A 27,086-nucleotide genomic window follows, 5' to 3' on the forward strand; every position below is an offset into this window, starting at 1 on the left:
CAATCCTCATAAGTGATTTTTCTGAACTTATTACCAGTTCTGAAAGTTAAAGTCATGCTGCTTATGAAATGATATAATGTAAATAAACTTGTTTTCAAGACAATATTTCATCACATAGTTTATATTCTTACTATTTTTTCTCAGAAGAACATAAATAATTATGGTAATAGTTACTCTTTGTTTTCATAGTTTGTTTACAGGGTGATAGGGTTTGAAAGGTCTCAAGCAGTTTACGTTTTCCTTTCCAAATAACACTCAATTTGGACAAAACATTACATTATATTTGGGAAGGTGGATTTTGTGTTGGAAATACGTGCAGGGATTCCTAGAAATTCAGTGATCAACATTTCCCCCCAAAAGTTTACTTTCGAAAATACAGATGTTTCCAGATCCTACTTTTCTGGAAACATCTGTCCCAACTTAATGAGGACAATGACTTATTCTGTCTCCACCCGACCCACACTTTTTCCATCATGAAAACCTAGTTTCTGTTATTGGAACACTGAATAGTTTACTCATTGAAAGGAGGGTTACATCATGTCAACATGTACAAACATCTCCATGGACATGCACTGATGTCAGCAGCAGCTATAGAGAACCTACTTTCATATTTACATGGCTCTCAAACAAAGCAACCTCACATTCAGAGAGTTCTTGCATTGTTTTATGGCAGAAGAAACTTTATTTCCTCAGGACTGAGATAGATTTCATGGTATCTTTGTTTCCCTCTGCAGTTCACTTTCTGAACTGCTGGAGGCGATATGGCTTTCCAAAACAAACATTAAATCTATTCAAAGGTTGATTGTAAAACTGTATTCCCATTATTCCTCAAATGCGACCACGTAATATTCTGACATCTTGACCAGCTTAATTTCAAAATCGAAACCCTAATTAAATACTTAACTATGCTGTGATGGTTTTATATCCTGGTTAAAGTACACATCTTTGAATTTTACAAAATGATTAACCTGCACTTGACTGTGACTTGGTTACACCATGAATTTTTAAAACAGATTGTTGTTCCACAATGAATAAACTGAGACTGTCAACACAACAACACAAGAGTATCCATCGCACTTATGTTAAATTATAGGTGTCCCTCTTTTTAAAGCTACCTATTATTAATGACACCATTCAGTCAAGCAACAAGGTCCCTTTTTTGAAATATGTAATTCTTGGGTGTCAGAATGAAATGAACAGTGTTTAATGATTTTAGTTTTGTGTGAGAAGGGGGCTGTAGTCCTCAAAACCTCAAAGCCTCTTCCTAGTAATTGTTATCCATCATGATACCCAAGTAGAAAAAACAAAACAGTCTCTTTATGAACAAAGAAACAAATAATTCAGCTAGCAGCAGATCAGTCTTAAGATTCCCAAAAACTGTGTCCAAAAATTAACAAAAGGAATGTACAATTAGTTGCCACAGAAACATCCTGACCTGTATTTAAAAACGTGTGCAATGACTTAATTTAATGTGTAATGATAGGTCCACAAGGCAAATAGCAGGGTAAAAAGCTATGATAAAAAAGATACTCCATGCACATACACTGCTGTCGCATTCTTCTGCAATCCAGGCAATCATCAGGCCATTATATTGAGATGATGCCATAAAAATTCAGTGCAACACAAACAGCAGTAAAGTCCTCTCTCAGTTCAATATTAAAATGAAAAATTCAGCATGTTAACAGCACACACGTTTGCTCCTGTAAAAACAACCATGAATTGTACAAAATATCTAAAATAACAAATATTCATTGCCTTAAAGAAGCATCTTTTCATAGTGGCATCGCTGGTACAAGAGGATGATTGTGTACTGCCTTCATCTGAGATAAAACCTCGTAACAAGCGGCAGGCGGGTTCAGCAGGGTAAGTTGTGTGCCTGGCTTTGGTGCAAAACTATGCTTGAGAGAAAAAAAAACAAAGGCTTTTAGAGAGGCAGGTAATCACAAAGATATCAGGGAATGAATATCTCAAAGTTCATGTAGGTCAAGAGAAAAGCAGAAAGCTGAATCCAATCTCCTACTCAGTCCCCTCCCTCTGGCTCCAGCCGCGGCCCCAGATTCGGAGAGTTTTCCTCTTCACTTGGGTCCTCGGTTTGGTAAATCACATTGTCCTGCAGCGCTTGCATGTGGCTCGGGGGCCTGATTGGAAGCGGAGGAGCCTGAAACTTCTGGTAAACCCCAACCGGTATGTCATCATCTGCAGCTATTTCAGAGACCAACGGCTTCTGTGAGACGATCTGCCCCGGGAAGGGCTGGTGTGTGTCGAGCTCTCCGTAGATGCCCATCTCTGCTCCCTTTCTCAGCAGGTCGGTGTAGACCAGCGAGTCCTCGATGGAGGCGTACACATGGGACTCGTTGTCTTCTCGTGTTTTTGGGAAGCCGTTGGGTCCTGGCAGGAAGCTAGTGCCGTTCGGATTGTAAATGGACACTTGATGATCCATCTTCTTTTTCTTCTTTCTGTTTGGCAGGGAAGACAATATGATCAGAGTTATATACTGCATCAAACTATCATTCAACCATTGAAGCAAGAACATTTTAAATAAAGTGAGAAATCTCAAGCAGATTGAAGCAGATGAAGAAACGCTACTCCTCCACTATATTTATTAAAATGACTTTTTGTGATATTCCTTTCACAAGTGAGCAATACAAAAGACAAAAACACCTGCTTATTAATTGTGCATTATAACATTTCTAGAAAACAAAATGCAGCAGCACTCACCTAATCACCACACAGACGACTACCAGCACAATGGTGAAAATAACCAGCAGGGCAGCCACCACACTCAGGATGATAGTCAGCAGCAGGTCTAAATGAGAGAAAACAAAACAGATAAAAAACGTTTTATTCTGTTGCACTCTAAATACAGTGTAGCCTATGTCCTTGTGATGGAAAATGTGATGTTGCTTGTAGAAGAAGCGAGTGATGATGAACCAATATTCATTAACGTGTTGTAATGTTGACAATTAGACTAAACTTTGGCGAATGTGGACTTGAAGCTTAATGCATATGTAATCTTACTTTAGCACTAAGGTTAACATTTTGCAGTCATTTAAGCAGGTATTCTCCTAAGCCAAAACCATCCATGACCAAACCCAGTGTTTGCTTCACTCAGACAAATAATACAAATCCCCCAAAAAGGAACTTCAAAAGACTCATTGCCATTTCATCATTTAAGTTGCAAAGTAGGGTCATTTGTATTACATGGCAAGAGAAAGTGTCGACAGCAATACTAGCACCCTGCTAGCTATGATAAGGCTGCCTTTAGCAAAATTACATGACGAGTTAAATTTCATTAACACTGCGCTAACATGCGTACAATAACACTAGCACTGACCAAATTTATATCAATTCACCTGATGGTTGTTGAGATATTTTAGTGTGCGAGTAGCTGACTGCTTGCATGGCTACAAGTAGCACCTTAAAGGAGAAATGCTTAATACTTAAGTCTTAAAGTTACACAAAACTATGAACCCTCCAAGTTTCCTCTTACTCTTGCTCTTGTGCAGGGTTATCTTGGTGGTGACGCTGAAGTCTCCTCTCTCAGGCATACAGTTGGACATGTTTAGGTAGAAATTCCCGTTGACCGTGATCTCACTCTCGGCCTCCTCGTCCTCCCTACGGCTGTACTCCTCCTCCAGGCAGCCCACTCTCTGCACCCTGATGTTGGTGTGGCGGTTGCTGCACTTAGGCTGGCTGAGGTTGGCGAACATCAGGTGAGCCTCCATCTTTGGCGGAATGGTGACGATCCAGGAGACGGTGGAGTAAGACTTCATTCCTACTGGCCAGCCAGGAGTAGCCAAAAGTACAGGAGTGTCTTTCTTTGGAGACACAGTGAATATGTATCTTTCTGCGTATGATAAAAAGAAAAGAGTATTAAATATCACCTAAAATGGGCTTTTATTTATTTCATCTAATCTAAGCTGCTTGTTACCTGATATCTCCTCTTTGAAAACGGCCTCCAGCAGAACAGGCTTCGAAAGTGTCCTCAGTGCTTTACCCCCCATCCCAGACACAGTGACAGACATGTTGGTGTGGATTTGGACCTTCTGTATGGCTCCCGGGGTGCAGAAGTGTCCGATAGTAGTGCCGTCATCTTCGGAAAATGTAAAGATGATGCTGTCGTTGCACTGCTGCCCAGGTAGGGACTGCATTAGGGGCCCGAAGGTAGAGGTGAGCTCCACAGTGCCATGCTGAGGGGGACGGAGAGTCCAGGTCATGCTGATCAGAGGGGCCGGGAGGCAAAGAGGCAGCATGGGCACCGACAGATGGTAAGAGGTCTCCGAGCAGTCTTTATGTACACTACATTCTGACATGAAAGAGAGAGAAAGAGATAAACCTTTATTGAGGGAAATTCACGTGTTTAAGCAGCAACAGGAATAGGAAGTATAAAAAGATTAAAAAATAAAGAATGTAAATAACAGTATAAATGAAATATCAACAATAGAATCAGTGAAGCTGTTTACATATATTCACAATAAGAGTAATTTGAAGTATACATGTAGATTAAGGAGGGGTTTAGAAATTATAAATCCTTTCTGCCTTCAAAAGCTACAGCCTGAAAAGGGTCAACTCACCCAAATTACCAAACCAAAGGAAATTATTTTCACACTTCTAGAGATAGAAACTTATTTATAACTTAGAAACTGTTTGTATGATAACTGTCAACAGCTCCTTATCTAGATTAAGACGGACACTGTTTCCGTAAAACAATGCTGAGTGCGAGTACCAAAAACAAATTCCATTCATACCAGAGTTTTGGGGTGGACTCAGACACTTATCTTAAAAGTAAACTCACACAGCATTACTCTAAACTAAGTTAAGGTTAAAATGTTTGTAAATTGAACCTTTTACCACTAATGCCAAATTAAGTTAATTAAATGTTGTTTAGGTCACTCAAAAGTAATTGAAATGTACAATAAAAATGTGAAGACTATGAGGTTAACTTCTTGGTTATGTAAGGTTCACATTCTTTACTTGGACATCAGATCCAAAGACTTCTCAAAAACGAACTAACTTATAACAGATTCACTGATGAAGACCTACAGTCTATTTTTTTTTGTGAGATAGCCTATATGCTCAAAGAGAATACATTTATAATATGCATCACACATACCAAGCAAGACTTCCTGGTTCTTGTTTTCAATACTTTGACATGCCCTACTAAAGAGCACCAACTGGATCAACCATCAGAGCCACAGACCCCTTCCTTCATCTATTGGAAACTAATAATAGCAAATGTTTTGCGGTAGGGCATTATGTAATTTAGCCACAGAGAGACTGTTTTTAGTCATGATCTTTGATAGAATATGATATATTAATCCAAGAATGGTGAGTAATAAAAATGATAGGCCGGGGAGCCTCCATTAAACAGCTGAATCAGGATTTACCTATGGTTTTCGTGGCGGTGACTTGTATGTCTTCAGGGAGGCAGTCCTGGAAGGTGAGCTCACTCTTGGAAGTGACCGTGATTTTCTCCTTAAGCACAGAGTTTACTTTCATCTCGCAGACGGAGGTCGGTCTCAACTTCTCGATGTGAAGCGAAAGGCCCCCCATTCTGCTCAGATCCACTTTACATGACACTACAGAATAAAGAAAAATCTGATATTACTATTTTTACTGTTTCCCTCACACACAACCACACAAACTCAAAAAGGCATGGACAGGTGCATTTCAAATCTCAATCAAGTTGAACATGAATTAGAATTTCAATTTGACTTATAGAGTTGTAGGTGATTCCCTGATCATTGAAGGAAGTGTTTCCCAATAATGAATCACTTACGTCAGTCATGACTCTGCAATGAGGGAATCTTAGAGCCCTCCTGACACCCTAGGGCTCAAATAAACACCACGGGGGCCCACTCTCCAAGTCACTGTTTTGTTACTCATCCACCCTAAGGCTGTGTCTAAAACATGGAAGATTTCCTCTGACTAATAAAAGTTCAATGAAGACTATTTATATTCAGTAGTCTCTTGCCTGCTACAACACGAAGAGTAAAATTTCCCAACACGTAACTCCCTGTGGCTCCTGGGCCCAAAAACTGCTTTCAGATATGAATTAACAAACGAAAAGTGGATCAGTCCCATTTTTTCTCAATTTTATTTTTCTGACGTGATACACTTGCTGAATGTAAGTCTAAAAGTTGTCTCTTTTGACCATCTTCCAACAGCTAAAGGACAAATCTGTCTCTTCAGTTTCAAATGGTCCCTGTTGGTGAGTTGTAAAGTGTTTTTCTAGAGCTTTATAACTCCAACAGCTGCCTACTGTGATCAGAAAAGCCGCTATGAGAGACGTGAGAGTTAACAAAAACGTTTGATTACAGGCTTCAAAACATGATAAAAGTGCTCCCTAGAGATGAAAAGTTGGGTTAGAATTCTGAGTGGATTTGTCATTAAAAGCTAAATCATTCACATTATACATAGCCATTTAAACTGCTGTTAATATAAAAAAGGACTGGGACAGCTTTAAATTTCAGTTCATAATTTTGTATCCTTTAAAATCATCCTCAGAAAAAAAGCCTACATCTCAGTTAGTTGTATAGCTATGGTTTTAATCCAAACAACATTTGTCTTAATATTTACTCTGGCTCAAGTTCTGTCTAACACTTTATTCCATAAATATGTGAAACATGCGACTTACCAGCTTAAGAGGGAGAAATACATAACTATCTTCGCAGCGATAAAAAGTAAAAAACCGATGCACAAACCTGGTGTTCCTGTTCTTGAAGAAGACACCTTGAGGTTCAGCAACAGTCCAGGAGAAGCAGCACTTCTTGTGTCCATCTCACAGTTCCTCAGTGTCAGGGTGAAGTGTCCCTGTTTCTGTTCTGGCTGGGGGTCAGAAAGACTCAGCACCACCGCCCCTCTCCCTTTTCCGTGGTACTCCACTGCTGTCTCCTTCTTCAGACAATGCGGCTTTGTGACATTTAAAAACTGAAGAGCCGTTTTGTGTTTGTCCGGTACTTGAAAGTACCACTCCATCGCACCGTTGTCAGGAAAACTATCAGGGAAGTTTGGCGAGAGCAGATTTAGGGACGAGGTCCCTTTTGGAACCATCACTGTCATTTTGGCAAGGGCTGTAAGAGAAAAAAATATACACATTCAACACTCAAGTAATGTGACACACAAGGGATAATAGATTACACAGACACCAAAATGTAAACTCACATTTGATTTCCTCCCCAACAGACACGTCAAAACGGCCATTTTGCAGCTTCTGTCCTGCTGGGACTTCCAGCGAAAAGCTACCTGGACTCAGAATCTGAGAAGCCACAACAGGCCCCATCCTGCAGTATTTCCCTACGGAGACATTTCCCGTTGTCTGGAAGGCCTGAAGAGTGTAGCTGTGTCCATCTGGACATCTGTCAGAGGGATTTATCTGTCTTAGACCTGTGTTGCTGAAGTCTATTTTCACTGCTTTTAGAGCAGAGGACTTCAGGTTCCAGGTGAACTTGCGATTAAAATCCAGCAAAGGAAGAGAGCTGGAGTCCGCCTGGATAATGTGGCCACTGCAAGACTTGGTGGTACATTCTGAGAGGAGATAGTCAAAGATACATTTTACAACAAATAAATGTACCCACACGTGTTAGTCCTTTAAGATGTATGATTTATTTGTAAAAAAACCATTTGAATTAGCCCTTTTACTGCAGTACTATATTTACCTATATTTCGCACAACTTCCACGTTGAACACATGTTGATGTCGCAAGCATTGAAACTCCACAGAAACGCGAGTGTTGTCTTTTAACTCAACGGATAACCACATTGTCGTAGGCGTCCTGCCCCGATGCAAACATTGCAACCTTTTAATTGACTACTGCTGATGATGAGGGTGGTGCCTCTGTCAGGGGTAATGGGCAGCTTTAGGACCCCTGGACAATAAAACAAACAGAGAACGTGATTAAGAGAAAGGTAGGAGTGTGGGTAAAAACAATACATGTCAAATGCTGATTATATGAAATGTCACAATGAAATAAAAACTTAAATGTCACTGAAAATCACATCATAAAAGGTGTCTTGCTAATTAAAAACACGGTTTATTTGGTGTTAACAAAGCCCTAATGACTAACTGTGGTGAGAGATGAGGCAGACAGCTTAGCTTCACTCCCTCTATGACTAACATGGACTGCGCTGAGCAAAAAGAGCCATGTTCACACACACACACACACACACACACACACACACACACACACACACACACACACACACACACACACACACACACACACAGCACTTTGAATTAACTCTCTATTGTCCCACATATCCTGATTTACACTTTATTATTTCTCTTTGTATAAATATACTCTGAAGTGGACAAAACACAGACATGATATTTAATCTGACAAATGATGATGAGGTGTCTGTTGAACAGAAAAATCCGCCTGTCACTAAAAAAGCTTCACACTGCCCTTTTTTCATTTGTGTCCTCTTCCTAATCCTGCCATACAAGTCCATTTACTGTGACACACACACAACTCATCGTAAAGTAATTCTGGTTCCAACAATTCATCAGCGGCCATATTAGCATTTATCACGCACGATAATAACAGCTTTGACATAGTTAATAACAAAGTTTAATGGGAATTAAATGTTTTTCCCTAGAGTTAATGTCCTATAGGAATAATCAGTGTCCGTATTTGAACGGCAGATCTTTCACCTCAGCAGGTTTTCTGCCCTGCTTGTTGATAGTTGAGCTGTAACTTACCTGAAACAATGACGGTGACGAAGTTTAGGAGTAAAAACCCGAGAGTGACTCTTGTTGATGACATGCTGCCCGACACTGTTCTTCTATTAGATCCGGGGGTAAATCAGTGCACTTCTGCGCATATTTCATTTCTTCTCCTCCACAGCTGCGATTATCATGCGCCACATTTTCGTTTACGTCTAGCTCAGCTTGTAGTTTACTCAACTGCTCCACTTCCTGTATGTGTGAGTGTGTCCGCAGCTGAAGCTCCAGGTAATGGAGGGCGTGATGGAGGGCGTGACCGAGTCAGCCATTTTGGCAGGTACATGCCTAATCTCATTAAAGGAAACCTAAACAAAAGAAAATCCTAAATCCCTACAGTTCAGTTATTTCTTGTGAATACATTTGAAATATTGGTATTTGCAATTAAGAATCCGAACAAAATATATATTTATAATGCATAATTCAGTGGATGGATGAAACACATTAAGCATATGCCTATCTCAAGTAGGCTACAGTACTTAATTTTGAGCCACTTGTACTTCAGTATTAATATTTTCTGCTACTTTATACTTTTACTCCACTACGTTATGGAGACCAGTATTGTCCTATTTCACTTCACTGCATTAATTTAACAACTAGCTACTCTGCAGATTTACACCATCAATAAAACATCAACTGATGTCAAAGCTTTTGAATTTATGGTACATTAAGGTGCACATGCTTCTTTGCCCATTCTTACTTTCTGTAACTGAGTATTTTTACACTGTAGTTATGGTTCCTCCACCACATAAATGACAAAAAAGTGTTACTTTTTTAAATAGTATATAATTATACCCTATAAAAAGCCTAGTAGTACCATGTGATGTTTAGTACTTGCAGGCTCAACATGAACTTGTGACTGAATGTATTCACAGTACAAAAGTTTTAGACTTGTTTTTTCTCATGCTGCTTATCATTATTCAGATTATACACCAAACTTCATGTGCCAGATTAACACACTTGCCAAATATATAACGTAATCTAATACAACAGTCCTGCAATAAATCTTACGTTATTGATGTTTATAACGTTGATTCCACTGTGTAATAATTATTTGATGTTGTTCTGGAGTAAGTAATTTAAATGATCAATGAGCTGTATTCAAAGAATAAATAAATAAATTAATTCTACATTTAAAAATCCAGTTTAAATGTATGTACTTCACAGGCTGTTCATTCCAATGAATGTTTTTTGACTGGGAAAGCCGCATAAAATACACTGATACCAAACAAATGAAGATAATAGAGAGTGGGGACATAGAAATGACCTCAGTCTGATGGACTTTACTAAAAAGATTTAACAAACTTTGCAGATTGATTAGATTTTATGAGTTCCTGTACATTAAACTACCAACCAAAAACGTAGCATTAGCTGAACCAGTTACAAAATTAAAAGCTGCATGTTATGCATCAATACTATTGTTAGAAGAAGTACTTTCCCTTTGATGTTGAAGTAGGCTACTATTTACAGTTAAGAAACAGCATACAAAATGTATATTTGAGTTGTAAAAGTCATATAGCCAGGCATTTAAACAATGTATGAGATAATAACATAATATGGGTCAATAAAGCCTATTATTTGTACATTTTGCACCTCATATAAAAGTACAACTTGAAGGTCAAACATTTCACTCAACACAGCTCAATAGCACCACAACCTTCGTCTTCAAAAAAGATCACACAGCTGAATCAACACCTCTCTAAAACTGCAGCAATAAAAAACAAAACATTATGATGTTCCTTAAGGTAGATTTTTATTGCAGAACTGTTTTGTAAGCTGCAGTAGTTTGAGCTTAGGGTATGAAACTGGCAATTGAATGTATATTTTCCAAAACTGTGTTGGCTTAAACTTTGGTTCACATGCGGTCTTGTCTTAAACTCATTGTGAAGTAAATTGATTAGGGCCACAGAAAACAGTTTAGAGAGAATCTGAGATAAAGCCTATGATCAATTTTATTTAAATAGAAACCATTGGAATATGGAAACAAATAAACACGCATATTGAACTTGATATTATAAATCTACCAGTGTTATTATTGAAACCCTCTCTATGTCAATCAGAAACAACATCTATTTGGGAAAATAAAAACTAATACAACTTTGAACATAGGTTATATATGTGACGGCACAGTTTTTAAAATTCAGGTTTCTGTGCAAAAGTCCTACACATGGGATAAGGCAAAAACTTTCTACAAAGATTAAAAACTATACAAACACTGTTTAAAGAGAAAAGTTTGCACAGTTTACGCTGACATTATATATAGGAAGGCCTACAAGGGTATACAAAACACATTGGTGTTGGTCCCAGTATAGATCACTAATGGCTAGTATAATCCATCATACTTTACCTTGTAATGAGGAGGAGCTCTAACGAGAGAAAGAACACCCGGAATTAAAGCATCTGGTCAAAAATGTCTCAGTAGCTCCTCCATCATTCATTCAGGTGAACAGTTCAATGGCTACAGTTATAGAATAGGCAGCACAGGCTAATTATAATAAAGATTATTTTCAATTATCTTGGTCTCCTCTGCTCCATCCCATTGGGCAGAAACCCTGCAATGATGGGGACTGGCCATATGAGAGCAGCAACACTCCACACAATGATGACCAAAGTCATGAAACAAGCTACAAGTGTCGACTCGATCGGCTTTCTGTTCAGCCTCCAACTTTTGTCCCCCTTCAGTTCGTCGAGGCTGAAATCCACGCAGCAGAAAGTGACCTGATCCCCAGCCTGCTGGCCCCTCGACCTGCCCTGACCAAACCTCCGGTACCGGGACATCCCGCAGCCCACGCACAGTCGCAGCTCCTGCTGACCCCCATTGACCCCGAGATGCTCGATCACGACGGGCGAGGTTGCCCTGTTGAACGCCGCGGAGAAAAAAGCCCTTCCGTGGTTGTTGGTGGTATAGATCAGCACATCACACTGGAAGGCGAAGCTGCTGTCCCAGCGGGCCACCAGCGAAGTGGGCAGCAGTCTCTGCACGCTCACGTTGCACTGGGACACAGTCTGCAGGGAGGAGGCGTCGGACGAGGCGTCGCTCTCCTCCACCGTCTTGGAGAAGCGCACGTCCACCTCCAGGTTGGCCATGAAACTGTTGGAGGAGTTGATGGGCGGCAGAAGGAGGTCTTCGTCGCTCCAGCCTTGGCATCGCTGGAGAAGCCCGGCCACTGCGGTGAGAGCCAGCAGGAGAGTCGGGGAGTCGTTCAGCATGGCCCAGGGCTCGCCTCTCCTGCTCGCATGGTTCTGTGGCGATCCGCAGGCAACGGACAATGCAGTGCAATGTTTGGACCAGCCAGTCGCCAGTGATCCTTAATAACGCAGCTCCCAATGGAGAAACTCTATCCCCTGCCTTACTGGTATAAAGGGAGCTGTCCAATGCCTATCACATGCGCGCTTCCCCCTCCCACCCTTTGGATATTTTCCTCCTGACTTGGTCGATAAATTTACGCTGGGCAGCACCGTGCTGCCTTCTTCACAGCTCGAGCTCAACTGAGCCTCGCCCCCCCCCCCCTTCTGTCACTTCAGGTGTGAGCGCTGGGCAGGAAAACACAGAGGAGTGGCGAGGGGAGAGCCTCAGTGCGCAGGGACAGAAGTTCAACACACATCTTCCAATCAGCAATCCTCTCTCTCTCTCTCTCTCTCTCTCTCTCTCTCCCTCTCTCTCTCTCGCACACGCGCGTGCACACACACACACACACACACACACACACACACACACACACACACACACACACACACACACACACACGGTGCTCAATACAACTTTCTCAATGAAATGTATTCGAAAAACAAATCCAGTTCTTTATTCATCCTGTCACTATTTATCTGAGACCTCTCTATTCTTTGTGTCTGTTGGTAATAAGTTTGTATTTTTTGTTGTATACATTCAACTGATCTGTAATATTTCTATAAAGAAATTATGCCATCACAAAGCTCTAAATGCTGTTTCTAAACCATCACGCACTGGGATGAAAACATGGTGGGAAAGCAGTGAAACCTTCATCTGTCCGATTAATTTGTCAGGTTGAAACGAATCAAATTTGAATATGTTTACTTAAAAGATAATGGAATTACCATACTAAATACCCACTTCATGCACTTTCTTAGCTATAGGCAGCCCCAGGTGGCTAAGAACATGAGTTTTTCGACCATAGTGGTACAGCACTTTAATCTACTGTAGAACAAATATAAAAAGTACATTCATAAATGCTTAACACATTTCTATCTTTTGTAAAATACTATTTGAATGTAATTGAGCTCTGACATCCCTAATAAAATGAGAGACATGATGTGATTTCAGGTGACAAAGGTTACATCAGTGACTTTCACCGTTGTGATTGAGCTAAACGATCAGAAGTTAATCTGCATCCCACGTTGGAGAGATTACCTTTGAGACCTTTATGTAACATTCACTGAGCACGGCATGAATGGTGTCAGTGATTTAGCAAACCCACCAGACCAGTAAGGGCTTAAGTGTCTTGCTCAAGAGCACTTCAGAATCAGAATCAGAACACCTTTATTCGTCCCAAAGAGGGGACATTTTCATTTGTTACAGCAAAAAGAGCCAAAAACAGCATAATATTACACCCAAGATACACACATTTATACACAAATAACACAATTTTACAAAATACACAAAAATAGACCTCAAAAACAACTCAGCAGAGGTGACGAAGCAAAGGCAAGTTGCTCTTTAAATAGAGCAACTTGCTTTGCTTATACAGGATTTGTCCTACTAGTCCTAACTCTAGTCTTTTCTAACTGCACACACGTTTTCCCCTCCATTCAGTGATATACAAAATGCAAGGATATTTTAGATGCAAAATCCTCCATCCTAAAATCTGACATTTTTATTTTTCATTTAGTGATGAAATCGACTCTTTTCTTGGCTGTTTAACCAGAATGTAACAAAGCAGGTTTACTACTAATAGTTTAAATGTGAGGTAGTTATATTTAAACCCTTGTTTACTATATCTGACACATACACATCAAAGCATCATTCATTTTAATTCAGTAATATATTATCCTGAAATGGGACTGCAAATTGAGTACTTTCAATTTAAATAGTGAAAGTTTTTATTTAACATTATTTAAAAAATGTCCAGTATTGCTAATTTTTCTTAAAAGCGAGTGATCTTTCCATCTTATTAATAAGTTACTATGGTTACCTATGTTGACATATTTTGTGAGATGTTGTATATAGAAACACAAAACGATCCGTATGTTCGTGTAATAGCTGGCACGTATAATAAATCATTTCTGAGAGGTAAACCCAACAATTGGTCTGTAATCCATGTTCTTGTTTGTTCATCTGCTCTCCTCACTGAGAGCTCTCTGTACATTGCTGTTTGTTTCTCTATTGTGCACTCATGGGCAGTGAGATACATCAATAAACATGTTCCTCCTCTTTGCTGCAGCAGCAGGGGTTTGTTCACAGTGGCTATCACCTGGCTTCTGTTTCTGATGCTGAAGAGGACACACTCACCGTCCTCTCGGTCCCTTACCCTCTTTGTGTTTTGGATCCAACGCTTTGTAACAAGCAGCAAATCTGATTACATTAACAGCTGGTGACACAGCTGCAGTTAATCTCAATTGTGTGTAGTTGTAATAAAAGTTTAAGCATTGAACACCTGGACCATTTTGGCAACGAGTGTTTCAAGCTGCGGCCACCGTGTGAGCCAGCATTGGTCTCAATCGCACTGAGCACATAGTCCACCCTGGATCCTAAAAAACACGTTTATACAACTCAGGCTCAAACAGGGCGGGATTGAACCTGATGATAGAAAAATGATTGACCAGGATTGACCTTCATCAGGAATACATACTCTGTAATTTTCTATAATGAAATGTATGTGACACCTTTCAAGTTTAGCGATCGTTTTAATCATCTTTCAAAACTCTGATGTTTTTCACATAAACACGTCATTTTATTTCTATTTTGAGATTGTTTGAGTTGCTGTGTCAGACTTTAAACTATATTATATTTTTTGGTACAAAATACTCTTGACCTCACCTTATGCATAATATGAGGCATGCTTCATAACACCATTTCAATAAAATACATGAGAGGACTATCTAGGCTTGTTATACTAGAAGTGTATTCAATTCTTTTTACATTTTCAGGTGTTGCTCTCATTGTGTCTCATTTTTAGAGACACTATCACCTCATCTTAAAAAGATTTAAATATCATTTTTCATTTATCATTATTTAATCAGAAAGGGTAATTGGATTTAAGATATCACTACCTGATAACAAGAACAATAAGCTAAACACAATCAGCAAAAGAACGCCAACACAACCACCCAAATGGCAAGAAATTACATTCACAAAGAATCCTAAAAATGCATTACATTTAGTAAGTACATTAGCTTTTAATATGCCAAGTCAATGGCTTTAGATGGAAATCACTTAATTGTCCATGCATCCTACTACTGGTAAATACAGTTTCAAGATAGAAATGCCTTTTACCAGAATACTCTTCCTACACTGTATAAATAATGCATCAGGAAAGATAATAAGCTATTAACAGAATGAGGTCATTGACCAGAGGCAAATCGTGATGATTTTTTACTTTCATCCTAGCAGGCTCCAAAATACGAATGCTACTTGTATGAATAGTTTTCTTCTGTGTTGTTTAAATGGGGTAATTTGGTCCAGAGGCTCCTAAGGTGTATTTGATGTGCGAGCCAGCTGAAGTGAAAGACGCTTTGGTGTCAATTTGCACCTGAAAGCCCTCGTCCCCATGTCTCCGTTTGATGATGACAGCTTATTCTACTCAACATTTTTCTTAAAAACAATCATGTAGTTGTCTGGATCTCTTTCTACGCACACAGACATCTCTCCCGTGCTGAAAAATAATCCCACATGTCGCCAAAAGCCGTTTTTTTTGCATCAGATATCCTCTAGTCTAGACAGTGTACTGGTGAGCAGAGCAAGAACATGTAAATTACTTTCTTGTTCATTAATTATGCTATAAAAATGTAAATTGCTTTGGTGACAAAAATGCAAATGGGACTAAGATAAAAGTCTCTTGTGCCAAAAGAGAATGTATGAAAGATTTATTTTCTCAAAATGCAGCTCTTTATTCAGGAAACTAAAGAAAGGAGCTGTAAGTGGCTCTGTGGATCAGACACCATTAGTCGGACAAGCTGAGGATTCAGGTATGTGCATCCTCAAAGTCACCATTTTCAAGCTCGTCTTTTTACATCTGAATCCCCTGCCTTTCTCCTGTAGTCCTGTCACACACCAATCACTGCCAGGACTCATCACCACGGCAACAAAACAGGCAGTTTTTGTAGAAGCAGAGGAGCAGCAGTGTTGATAACAATAAAAAAAGAATAACATCATCATCGCTGTTATTGTCATGTTCGGTGCCATTGCCAAGAATATTCCAGGCACAATTATTCATAACAGTGTTGTTTTCAGGTCCTGTCTATCAAAAAAAATCCACATCCACTCTGTCTATCAAAGTGAATCACACACCGGAGAGTTTCTTCTTCCCTAATTTCTCTTATAAAGAAATAATAAAGTCTGAGAATGAGTTGGACCCTAGCACTGTTGCACAGAAGGATGATAAATTACAGAAGTGGATTTTATGTATTTATTGAATTTAGACTTTCAGGTCTCATCAACACCTGCAAATCAATTGGATTATGGCTGAGCATTTAACACATTAGCCCTCAGATCCTGTTACACAAGCTGAAACAGAGGGAGGTGAACTCTTATATTGTTGTATATCGTATAATGCATTTTCCATAGGAAATAACAAATGTAATAAAAAGTTACTGAACAAAGATTCAGATGCTCAATATAAGTCAGAGATAAAAGAGTTTGTGCCGTGGTGTGAGGAGCTCAACCGAAATAGTGAACATGAAAAAAGAGAGATATGGTTTTGATCATCAGTCTGTTGTTGATCCAAAGCACAATTGTCAATGGGGATAGAGTTTGAGAAGTTACAACATAGAAGTAGGTATTTACCGTGATTCATAGTTACAATGGGCTCATCAAGACGAATATGGTTTGCAAATCTACAGTATCAATGTCGGATTTTTCTGTGAAGGCTCATGTTACAAGCATGGATAAAAAAAAACGTTTTGAGCAGCCTTTGAATGTATTATTCTGCATGGCTTCACAACACAGTTTAGTAACCCTGTCATTTAAATCTAAATCACAACTCCTGATTGGAACAGCTGGAAAACTAATTCCCGTTCTTCTCTCAATGAGATATTGAGGAAGAAGCAGGTTCTAAAATTGGCTGTGACACAAAACACACCATTGAAAAAGAGCATGAGCAGGCAGAAAGGACAGGTACTGAACTGTAAGCTGAATAAGTAAAATTGTTCCTTAGTACCTAACAATAAAACTAATGAAGCTGTATATGGACCTGTGTGTGTCACTCAATGTTAACTATAGTTTGATTGTACAAGTTTATCTTATATGTTTGACATATCCCAATTACTCGGAAACAATAGAGTTAGTCTCTTTTTCTCACTGGTAAGCTTTAATTTAAATGAGGGCTGTTAAAATGCTCATGAACATTTGTAGGAACCCATTTAAAACTCAGTGTATTTGTATCTTAATGAGATTGCAACCAGAGCTTCTATTACAGCCGGTCTAAGTGCATCATGTGAGAGAGTGCAGAGGGATCTGAGGAGTCGTACTCTAATTAGCTACATTAATTGCCAAGGAGCTACTTTGAAATCAGGCAAAGTGGAGTGGGAGTCTGGGGGAAGACGTAACAAATGTTTGGAACAGCATGTCTGTTGCAAAATCTGCTTTTGAGTTTGAAAAAATGTGAAGATGAGCGGGGTGCTGCCAGACAGATTCTTTAAGACCTTGTTCCAGATCCGAGCCTCCTCATCTCCTCTGTACCACCTTGTTTCTCTCTGGGGCCTCCACAGATAAGTGGACGACACAAGGGGTTGTGAAATCGGCCCTAGAAATAACATCACACTTATCAGGCGCACTGGATCAGAGTCAGAGGCGTGCAGAGGCCCATCAGCTCGCTCCTCGCCACTTTCGGGGAGCTGAGATGGTGTGAGATTGCTTCTCTGTGGCAACTCATTGAAAGTGCATGTGAATCACACACCCCATCTCCAAAGGTCGTCCTGGACATGTGAAGACAAGTCAGCCCACCCACCCCTCTCTCCCCTCATCTGCTTTCTATCGTACGCAGTGCTGCTGCAGCCACTCTGCATTGTCGTTTGTCATCTGATTCTCTGCTAGTGAAATGCAATCGTCGTCCGAAACAGGGCCAGAGGGGTGATTACCACCGTGTCATGGTGGGTTCGGGGAGGCGGATGTGGGTGGAGAAGGAGGATGATTGGTTGCTTTTGAAAGTTATTTGTTTGAAAAACAAAAGAGCCTGCTTATACCTTAGACTCAGATTTAGCAGTCCAAAAATGCCCAACTTTAATGCAACCAAAAAACTAAATGATTAAAAGACTTAAACTTAGGAGCCATGACATGTTTTTTTTAATTACAGTGAAATTTAAAGAAGTGGAGCACAGAGACAAAGCTGGCAGCTGGAAAGACAATGAGACTTTCACAGAACTGTTTCCATGTTTTATTTTAGTTTGTTTTTTCTCCACAGAGTTCCAGCAATACATTGGCTTTGCTCACTCAGAGGCTCCCTGAGGACATCGTGCCTCCATCTGCTCCAGTTATATGATACCTATCATTTCTGTGTATACAACACGTTGTGAGAGGGCCGTTCATTTGAAAGAATATCGACCCCCAGCAGAAAAAATACAGACCTCACATCATCAAATGAGAGAAATGTATGTTTATGTTACCCTGAAAACTTCTCGACAAAAAAGTGAACTTCACTGGTTTTAAGTTGGCTCAAATATGATTTATTTTAAAAATATTATCTATATATATGTTGTTGATTTAAAGTTTTATTTGGAAAAGAAAACATAAGCAAACAGGACACAAACAGACATAGTTTTTTTTATTAGGATCAGGGGCTTGTATTCCTCATAAACAAAGGGACTGGGTGTGTTTTGAACATCAGAACACATGCTTTAAATTACACAGTTAAAGAGTGTACGTTTAAGTTTGTGTCTGTGCTGTCATATGAGTGAATATCCATCACAGTGTCTTCCATTGCTTTGGATCTGGTTTAAAGTTCAACATTTTTTATTGACTTTGAAAATGAAAGCACTTCAATGAAGGTTGCTTTGAAAAACTGACATTCAAGCCAACCTTTGTTTGACCTTAGTTCACCTTTTTCATCCATCATATTGGCACTCTTACATTTTCCTAGCTTTGTGAAACAGCTTTATACTTTTGAGCAGTGATCAATTACACAGAGCTGCAGGATGAAATATTCCAAGTGTTGGATTTCAGCAGGAATTTCAATTTTGAACAAATAATAAAAGACCATTCATCATGATGAGGAAGTGAGTATGAGATACATTCATCAGGAAGCCTCCTCTGTATCTGCAGAGAGATCTCTGGCTGTGGTGTGGAGTTAGTGTCTCAACTGTGTCAAAAACCCATTTCCCTCTCTCATTCCTCCTCTTCATCCACATCCTGTTGTGCCCTGAGCAGAGATGCCCACTTAGCTCTGATATACGACGGCAGCCCGGAGCAGAACTGCAGGTTTAGCTCTGTGACGTCAGGCTGGAAACTCTATCTCCTGCTGATGATTTCCCACCCTCCATTTCCCCTTCTTCCCTTCACGTTAGATCAAAGGTGAGAACCACAGGGAGAGCTCGTAGAGAAGGGGATCTGATGAGTCTCCTCTCCTCCTCCTCATCATCTCCCTCCTCAGAGCCCATCTGCTATGTGATGAAGATGGGATTGAGTTAAGGTGCTTTCTCATTCAGCAATCACTTAACAATATAGCATCGAATAAATGGGGCTCATCTCTAAAATTGTGTATAATGAAAGCTTTTGTAGTGCTGTTGGTGGTAAATGTGTGTCATAGAGTGTGTTCCTTTTTCCACATTTTCGGTAATAAACCATCTTAACTGGGACTGTGATTTGAGTTTATTTAAAGGCCAAAATAGTGTAAATACAAGAATAAATAATATAAATTAAAGGTATGCATTTTTCTTCTTCAGAATACACTTAGAATGGGTTCTTGCACCCTTTATTAGATGTGTAAAAAAACATTTAATTAAAAGGAAATCTAAAGTTTATGCTCTATCAAAGTCTTTGAATCATTAATAATAACATGGTTTTGACCCTCAGGTTATAAAATACCCTTTTCAAAAATAAAATTAACATGTTGTTCAACTTAAAAACATCCTACACCACTAATCATCTGCAAAAGAGTTACAAAGCATCAATACCAAATTACAATTGTATAAGTTATCGGAGTAACAGACCCATAGAGTAATAATGCATTAAAAACATAAATCTCTGTTATCCAATGAAGGCCACCATCAATAGAAATCCAGCAAACCTGGCAATCCAAATGTTGTTCTTATTATTTGACAAAGATAAATCATCAGTTAATAATTTATTTACAAGGCAATAGTTCAAGTCGATTAACCTTTTTCTACATTATTTTTAAGTTCCATCATTAAGCAGAATTACCAATACAGATGAGATTCTTCACAATGAATGCAATTTATTCTGTCCAATGTGTATGTTCAGGTTATTTCAGCGGTGCAAAACAATTTTCTGTATCTAGAGGCAGTCATTTAACTGGCGTAATTATTTGATTGGATTTTTTTTCGATGAAAAATGAAAAATAATAACAGTAGGAGATTGCAGGGTTGCTAAGGTAACAAGCGCACGCTCGCACGCACGCACACACACACACACACACACACACACACACACACACACACACACACACACACACACACACACACACACACTCACTCAGCATTGTAAAGAGGTGGACCTTAGTGGTCTGGTTGAAACATAAATTTAAAAAAATTAGTGAAGAAAAGTTTAAAGTAGTCATGTCAAAAATATCGTATCAGATATGCATGTCGTATTTAAACAAATGTCGCTTATGGAATAAAAGATACAGTATTTGGTTTGTTGTTGTCGATGTACACTGTGCTGATAAAGTTTATTTAAATCCAAGATGGCGGCGCCTGTGGCGAAGTCGTGATCCCAGAAACAGGTCATTTATATCTCATTTAAAACCTGAGTACGCCATTAATAACATGGACTATTGGATTTATGTCATTACGATCATAACGCGGAAATAAAGGACCTGGAAATAAAACAGTAAGAAGCTTTAAACTTGTGTGTTTCTGAAATGTATTTCAGTTTCATTTTGTGAACCTCAGACTGTAACGTTACAGAATAGAAATACATCTATTTAACTATACATGCAGGCTATATATCTTTCTGTCTACGGGTGCAACCAGCAGACAAGATATACAAAACTTAAACCACATGTACGTTTAGCTGACAGAGGACCAGAAAGGATACTTCTGTTATCTAAATCAATGACATGCTAGCATACAGGATTTTGCTATTGCATTCTTTCAATGTCTGTCTTATTATAGCGTAGTGGACCTAACGTCATTCAGAAAGGTTTATATTTCATTGCATGAAGTTTTTGTATGTTCCTCATTATGTCTAACTAGTAAGATCAGAATCACCTTTAAAGTATGTGTAGGATGAGGTACTGATACACTGACAAAGACACATTTGACAGACAGTCTCTCCCGTCTTCTTCCTCAGTTTCAGACCCTCTGCAGTGAGCCCAGGGTTTCACTTTAGCACCATCCACAACCGACCATCCATGTTACAGGTCAATGAGTACCTGCTAACTTACTCATATTAGAGAAAATAATCCTAAAAATATAATCAATATGTTTTATTTGGCGCTCCTCTTTTTAATACAAATGTGTCATCAATTGCCTTTCCATAAATATTTCATCATATGATCATTTAATGTAAAAAAAGATTCCATGTGATGTGACCAAGTGACTCCAACTTCAAACCAGATATTATTCCTGCTCTGGACAAATGAGACAAACCTCTTTTTTTTAAATCAGATTTGAGTACTTTTATGATTTGATATGAATATTTTAATGAAAAAATGTGTTTTTTAATCATTTATTTTCAATAATTACAATTATAATTAGTAGTATAGTACATTATTATTATTATTATTATTATTATACTGGAGGAGGAGCACCCACATTTTGTTTAGAGAGCAAAATTAATATTTAACATGAATACATGATTTTTTGAATATTTTATAAAAAAGTGATATTATTTTTTTGTTATATTAATTTTTTCTCTGCTGAAAACAATTGTGCAACCAAAACCTTAAGACAAAACAGCTGAATTTTCATTAACTTTAGGTTGTCCGGTTCGTCTCGTGTAGTAATACAATGCTGCATTGATTTGAAATCTCTTGGTCACTTTATTTTAAATAATTTTCCCTTTTTCTGTTGAACAAAATACAACTTTTTAAAGCCAAACTCTCCCAAATGCAAATGTGTTTCATGTGTCATAATACAAAGCAGCTATAGAAATATTTTTCTGAATAAAATATGGTCTTGAATGAGCTAATTTAAGATTCAAATCTGAAGATTCGTTTAGCAACAGCAAGAATAATAAAAATGTCAACTGTCACTACACGTCAGTCGGTACCTAAAAGTATTGTGGTGTGATACCAGGCTATAGACATGACCAGCAGCTACAGATGTTCAGATAAAGCTTGGCCCTCCTCTGCTGTAGTGAACCAGCATGTTGCTTGCAGAAGTTTTCAGTCACTCTCGATAGGAGACAACCGAACGGTTGAGCCCAGTCACCATAGAAACATTTTCTCAGTCTCTCGCCTCAGCCCACTCACTTGCACCTTCAGAGATGTACACAACCTTGAGTGCTCGTCTCCCGGCCTGAGCCTGAGGGAGGAGCGTCGGCTGCTGCGTTGCTCAGGTTATACTCTGGAGAGTTAAGTGAAAAACACATTCCCACAAGCAGGTGGGTGGTGAGAGGAATGAGAGGAGAGGAGAGGAGAGGAGAGGAGGGAGTAAGCACCCTTTTTCTGGTTTTGCACTCATTTGATTGAAAAAAAGCTCAGTTATCCTCAGAAGATCTGTCCCCCCTAGTCAGTAAATTCTTGAAGTTTCTTTCATTTGAGGACACTATTTTAATCCAAACTGTGTGTATTTGCTGTAATCCACACTTTTTATTTACTGGTTAAAATAATATGATTTGACTAATTCAACCATGCAGGGGTCTACATTTATTTCCACTGATATAAACTACAGATTTGTATTCTCATAACATCCCATAATATAGAACAACCTTTTTAAGTGCTCCCCCAACAGTCCTACTTTTTATTCACCTCATACATTTTGATCCCTGGTGTGCTAATTACCACTTGTTTCACTCAGCAGCTATAAAAGTCTCCCTCTCTGAGATCCAGATATGTCACTGCTGTAAAAATATTCTCATGGACGGGTCGGGTTAGCAGCAGTCGTCTTCTGCTACCATGGAGGCTGAGACTTTATGTATATCTCAGGTTACCTTGGAAACTGTCAGACAAATTTGGGTCAAAATGTTTTTCTCACTTGTAGTTGAGTGTTTGACCTACATTAAACCACAGGGGGTCTAGCCTCTGCTGTGATACTCCAAAAGAGTGTCAAACTTTTTTGAAGTACCCACAGTTAAACCAACTTGTAAAATGAGTCATTTATAATCCCGAAATCTTATTTTTATCCTGTTTTTGATAACCCTGTAATTCAGCATTCAATCCATTTGACTTGCCACATGTTATAACAGTCAGATACCCGAGGCTTTTTAGAGTATCTGTGATACTTTAACGAAAAAAGCAAAGTGTTTAAAACTGCCGAGCAGATTTGTGGCAGAGAAATCGGTGAATAATTGGAAATTAATTTGATTGAAAATGTCATTCTCACATCTGAGCTGGCATGCGCTTTAATAAGAACAGCCTGTCCAAAGCAGAGCATAATCACATCACGCTGAATAAACCTCTTATTTCACAAAGCCGTGCTGTTGTGTGTGATTGACGTTGGTACTGAGAGAGAATATCTACAGAGATGAAGCTCCTAGACTCCCATGCACCGGTGATGATTTTGAAGGGGTGTCATCTTGTGGCAAATGTTATTAATGCTTGAGTGCATTGCATTTCTGTGGATTAGATTTGATATTCACTTTTTCGTGCATATAGTGTCCGTATCTGGATTGTACGTGCCAACATTAAAAACTACCCTGTGCTCTCACCTGAACATTCAGTATAAGTAATGTTTGGAAACTCCTGTAAAAGCATCAATAATAAAATATATTTCTATTGTAGCAAACCTTCATTTTCCATTTTTCTTAAAGGAACCACCAAACCGCATTTATGATCATTCACATATATTAAAAGAAAGTACAGTATAAGAAAAAATGAGGAATCCAAGGACAAAATTAAATTATCATACTACATTTAATTAAATAGAAATGATCAGAATCAATAGGAAGATAAATGACAAAAGGGTTAGCAAAAATAATTGTGTATTAACTTATTAAAAACAATATTAAATATAAGAACAGAAACACACCTCTGATGTTGTAGTTAACCCACCTCTAAATGATTTAATTTCTTCCCTGACAGCACCCTCCTGTCCATTGACCTGCTCTTTAACTGTACCCGTTCCTGTTCCAGGTGAGCAAGCATGCAGGCGTCAGTGAGAAGGCTGGCTCTTTTCCCCCTGGGTGCTGCCCGGTCCAGCCTGATAAGGGGAGCTCTCCTGAGCCCAGCGGCCCGCCTCCTCTCCCCCAGCACTCGCATGCTGCTCAGTGAGACGGGAGAGTGGGAGAAGGACTACAAAACAGAGACCCGACGCAAAGTGGAAGACTGGTGGCACCCACGAATTATGGCACAGTGGAGCAAGGATGCACTGAAGGAGGTAAGAAGGCCTTTACACTGCACCGTTTCCTAGGATCTTTAACCAGGGGACATTATCATAATGCAATAAGAGATCTCAGTCATGGTCTTTTGGTTGTTTGGCTATATGTTTTGAGTGTGTAAAGTCGATTCAGAAACCTGGTTAGGCCCTTATCCTGGTAACCTGGATACTGTGGCACGTAAACTCCTTATCCTTATTTACAATATGACACCCTTTGGCTTTATTGTCTCTATATTGCATGTTAATCACCACTGAATGTGGTGCGCAATTATATCCTTACTTTCCAGGCCCATGTCTTGAGTAAAATCCTGACACTTTAACACAATGTGCAAACAATTGAGGTTGTATGCAAAATTAGGCAAATGCAAATATCCTGTTTTTGTTTGTGAAATATTAGTTGACTACAAGCCTGGACATTTTAGTCGAAGAAAATATAACTTATTTAGTAAAAGTCAATTAAATCTGTTACCAATGTAGTCTTTTTTTTGTCATCATATTATATTCAACACCAATGAAATTAAAAAGAGGCGTCCATTACCCGGTTCGCAGGTTTGAATCCTGTTATGGAACTTTCCGGCAATGTCCTCCCATCTGTCTCCTTCTTTCAACACCTTATCTATCAATAAAGGCACAACAAATATATAGAAAACAGATTTTTGTTTGGTTTCAAGATATAAAGATGACATTTGTTGTCCTGCATTTTTCATCAACGATATTGCATGATGAATAGTTACACTTGGTGTTTGAGTTAATGTTTTTTGTAGGCCAAATTAACACAGCTGGTTGCCCATTGAATGATTAAATACTTCCCATTTTAAATACCTGTATTTAGGCACAGTTTAGATAAACTGATTATTATACCATCACGCATCCATCCACTTCCTTCCAGCTCTAACTGGGTCTGGCGCTTGTAGGTCTGGCTGATTATACACCCTAATGATCGGACCGTGCGGCAGTCTGGGACGGGCCGACAGTGATTAAGTGCGTTCATGACAGCCCTGGTCCCTAATTAATTTATTGAAAAATTCATGACTCGGGTTTCCTGTAATCACGTATAGCTCGGTGTAACCGGTACTTAGCGCGTTGCCTTGGTAACTGTGTTGTGACTGTAAAGCATCTATAATCACACTGCGCTGCATTTTGTGATCTGGCACTATAATCAGACACCGACACACACCAGAAGTCAGTAAGTGCTCTCGCTCTGTAGGAGATGAGTTATTATACCTGTCATGATTAATGCTCGTCAGGTTAATGCACCGTATTACACACCATTATTGTGTTTTCTCAGAATTAAAATCAAGTTTTATCTACATTTTTACATCCCATGAGTTTTTTTTAACGCTCTCTACATTGTTTTGTTTCTTCAGAGTTCGGAGAAGAAGAAGTTTTATGTACTCTCCATGTTTCCGTACCCATCAGGGCGACTGCACATGGGCCACGTGCGAGTGTACACCATCAGCGACACCATCGGCCACTTCCAGAGAATGAGAGGCCATCAGGTAAGTCTGCTTCTAAGTAAATGTGCTTCTATCATTTCCTACTATCCTCCCTAAAACAAGCAGGGTTAGTGCATCAAACTAAGAAAAGTACACGAGATAGAGACCTTCTTGGTGGAAGACATTGTGACCATATGAAAAAGGACTGTTGGACTAAATGAATGATGTTTTATTTCTAATTAGCTGCTTCGGTGTCCGTGTCCTAACATCCTTCATGCTGGCTCACTTTCATGACTTACTTGGACTCATGATTCGATCAGTTTTATAATTGTTGTGCTTTCCCAGTATGACAAACCTTAATGTCTGCTTATACATTTTTTCTTACACTATATATTAACCAAGAACCAATCACCTCCTCTCATATGAATAGACATTAAAGATGCCAAACGTAACAATGCACGCATTATATTGTTTAAAAACAACTAGGCCTATGGTTTACATCATTTCTGTATTGACATTATCAGAAATCTTTCCAACAGTTTTGCAACTTAGAAAAATTCCTCATTTCAATCCAATTAAAGGCCTGTTTCATTTGATCCCCTGTTTACTTAGCTATAGGATGTTTAGTGGAGCTTTTTTACAACGTATTCACATTTAAAGACTAGCATTTGATTATTATGGATAACATGTCCCATTCATTGACGAAGGAGAATACTAACCAGTGATATCACAAGTCTAAGAGTTATTTCAGATTTCTAAATTAAAAGATGTGTTTACTCACAAATCTTAATCATTGCTCTTGGTGGCCTCTAATAAAAAAATAACCCAATTATGACTCACAGCTTGTAACTGTGCCTGGTTTTGCTTTATTGGTGTTATCTTCCCCTCACTACACCTCACTTCTGTGACTTTACTGTCCCTGTTTTAGTTCAGACACACAGTTCATTGAACTGACTTTTAGAATTTTCCCAAAATCACTGAGTATGTATCTTCCTCAGAGGTACTGTAGAAGCTTTTGTCATGATTGAGAGACATTTTACTGTCCCGTTAGGGTTAATGGTTTGAAAATGATTAGATTTCCCT

General features: G+C 39.0%; 3 protein-coding genes across 4 annotated transcripts in view; 1 reads left to right on the top strand and 2 right to left on the bottom strand.

Annotated features, from left to right (window-relative positions):
• Positions 1-105: 105 nt before the first annotated feature.
• On the bottom strand, positions 106-8,913 carry LOC134861916 (CUB domain-containing protein 1-like). Its single transcript, XM_063879522.1, is given in 10 exon segments — positions 106-2,456; positions 2,719-2,806; positions 3,491-3,847; positions 3,932-4,306; positions 5,388-5,579; positions 6,705-7,073; positions 7,165-7,527; positions 7,659-7,754; positions 7,757-7,867; positions 8,701-8,913. Coding segments are annotated over 10 exon segments (2,451 nt in total). The 5' UTR covers positions 8,765-8,913; the 3' UTR covers positions 106-2,020.
• A 1,154-nt stretch (positions 8,914-10,067) lies between these two features.
• LOC134861921 (transmembrane protein 158) lies at positions 10,068-12,186 on the bottom strand. Its single transcript, XM_063879531.1, has one exon. The coding sequence runs from the start codon at positions 11,929-11,931 to the stop codon at positions 11,233-11,235; it is 699 nt and encodes a 232-aa protein (XP_063735601.1). The 5' UTR covers positions 11,932-12,186; the 3' UTR covers positions 10,068-11,232.
• An 8,587-nt stretch (positions 12,187-20,773) lies between these two features.
• The window catches only part of lars2 (leucyl-tRNA synthetase 2, mitochondrial), a 32,334-nt gene continuing 26,021 nt past the window's right edge, over positions 20,774-27,086 (top strand). The window contains exons 1-3 of one of the 2 annotated variants that reach the window (XM_063880176.1): positions 20,774-20,917; positions 24,324-24,567; positions 25,935-26,066. In XM_063880176.1, coding sequence (XP_063736246.1) covers positions 24,334-24,567; positions 25,935-26,066 — 366 coding nt within the window. In that variant the 5' untranslated portion in view covers positions 20,774-20,917; positions 24,324-24,333. Of the gene's footprint in view, positions 20,918-24,323; positions 24,568-25,934; positions 26,067-27,086 lie in introns of those variants that run through there. The other variant, XM_063880177.1, reaches the window with a different exon arrangement.

The sequence above is a fragment of the Eleginops maclovinus genome, chromosome 3, assembly GCF_036324505.1.
Source record: "Eleginops maclovinus isolate JMC-PN-2008 ecotype Puerto Natales chromosome 3, JC_Emac_rtc_rv5, whole genome shotgun sequence".
In the NCBI taxonomy this organism is placed as follows: Eukaryota; Metazoa; Chordata; class Actinopteri; order Perciformes; family Eleginopidae; genus Eleginops; species Eleginops maclovinus.

What these genes read in the sequence shown, in the direction of transcription:
- LOC134861921 (XM_063879531.1), bottom strand. Translation starts at nt 11,931, where the DNA reads ATGCTGAACGACTCCCCGACTCTCCTGCTGGCTCTCACCGCAGTGGCC.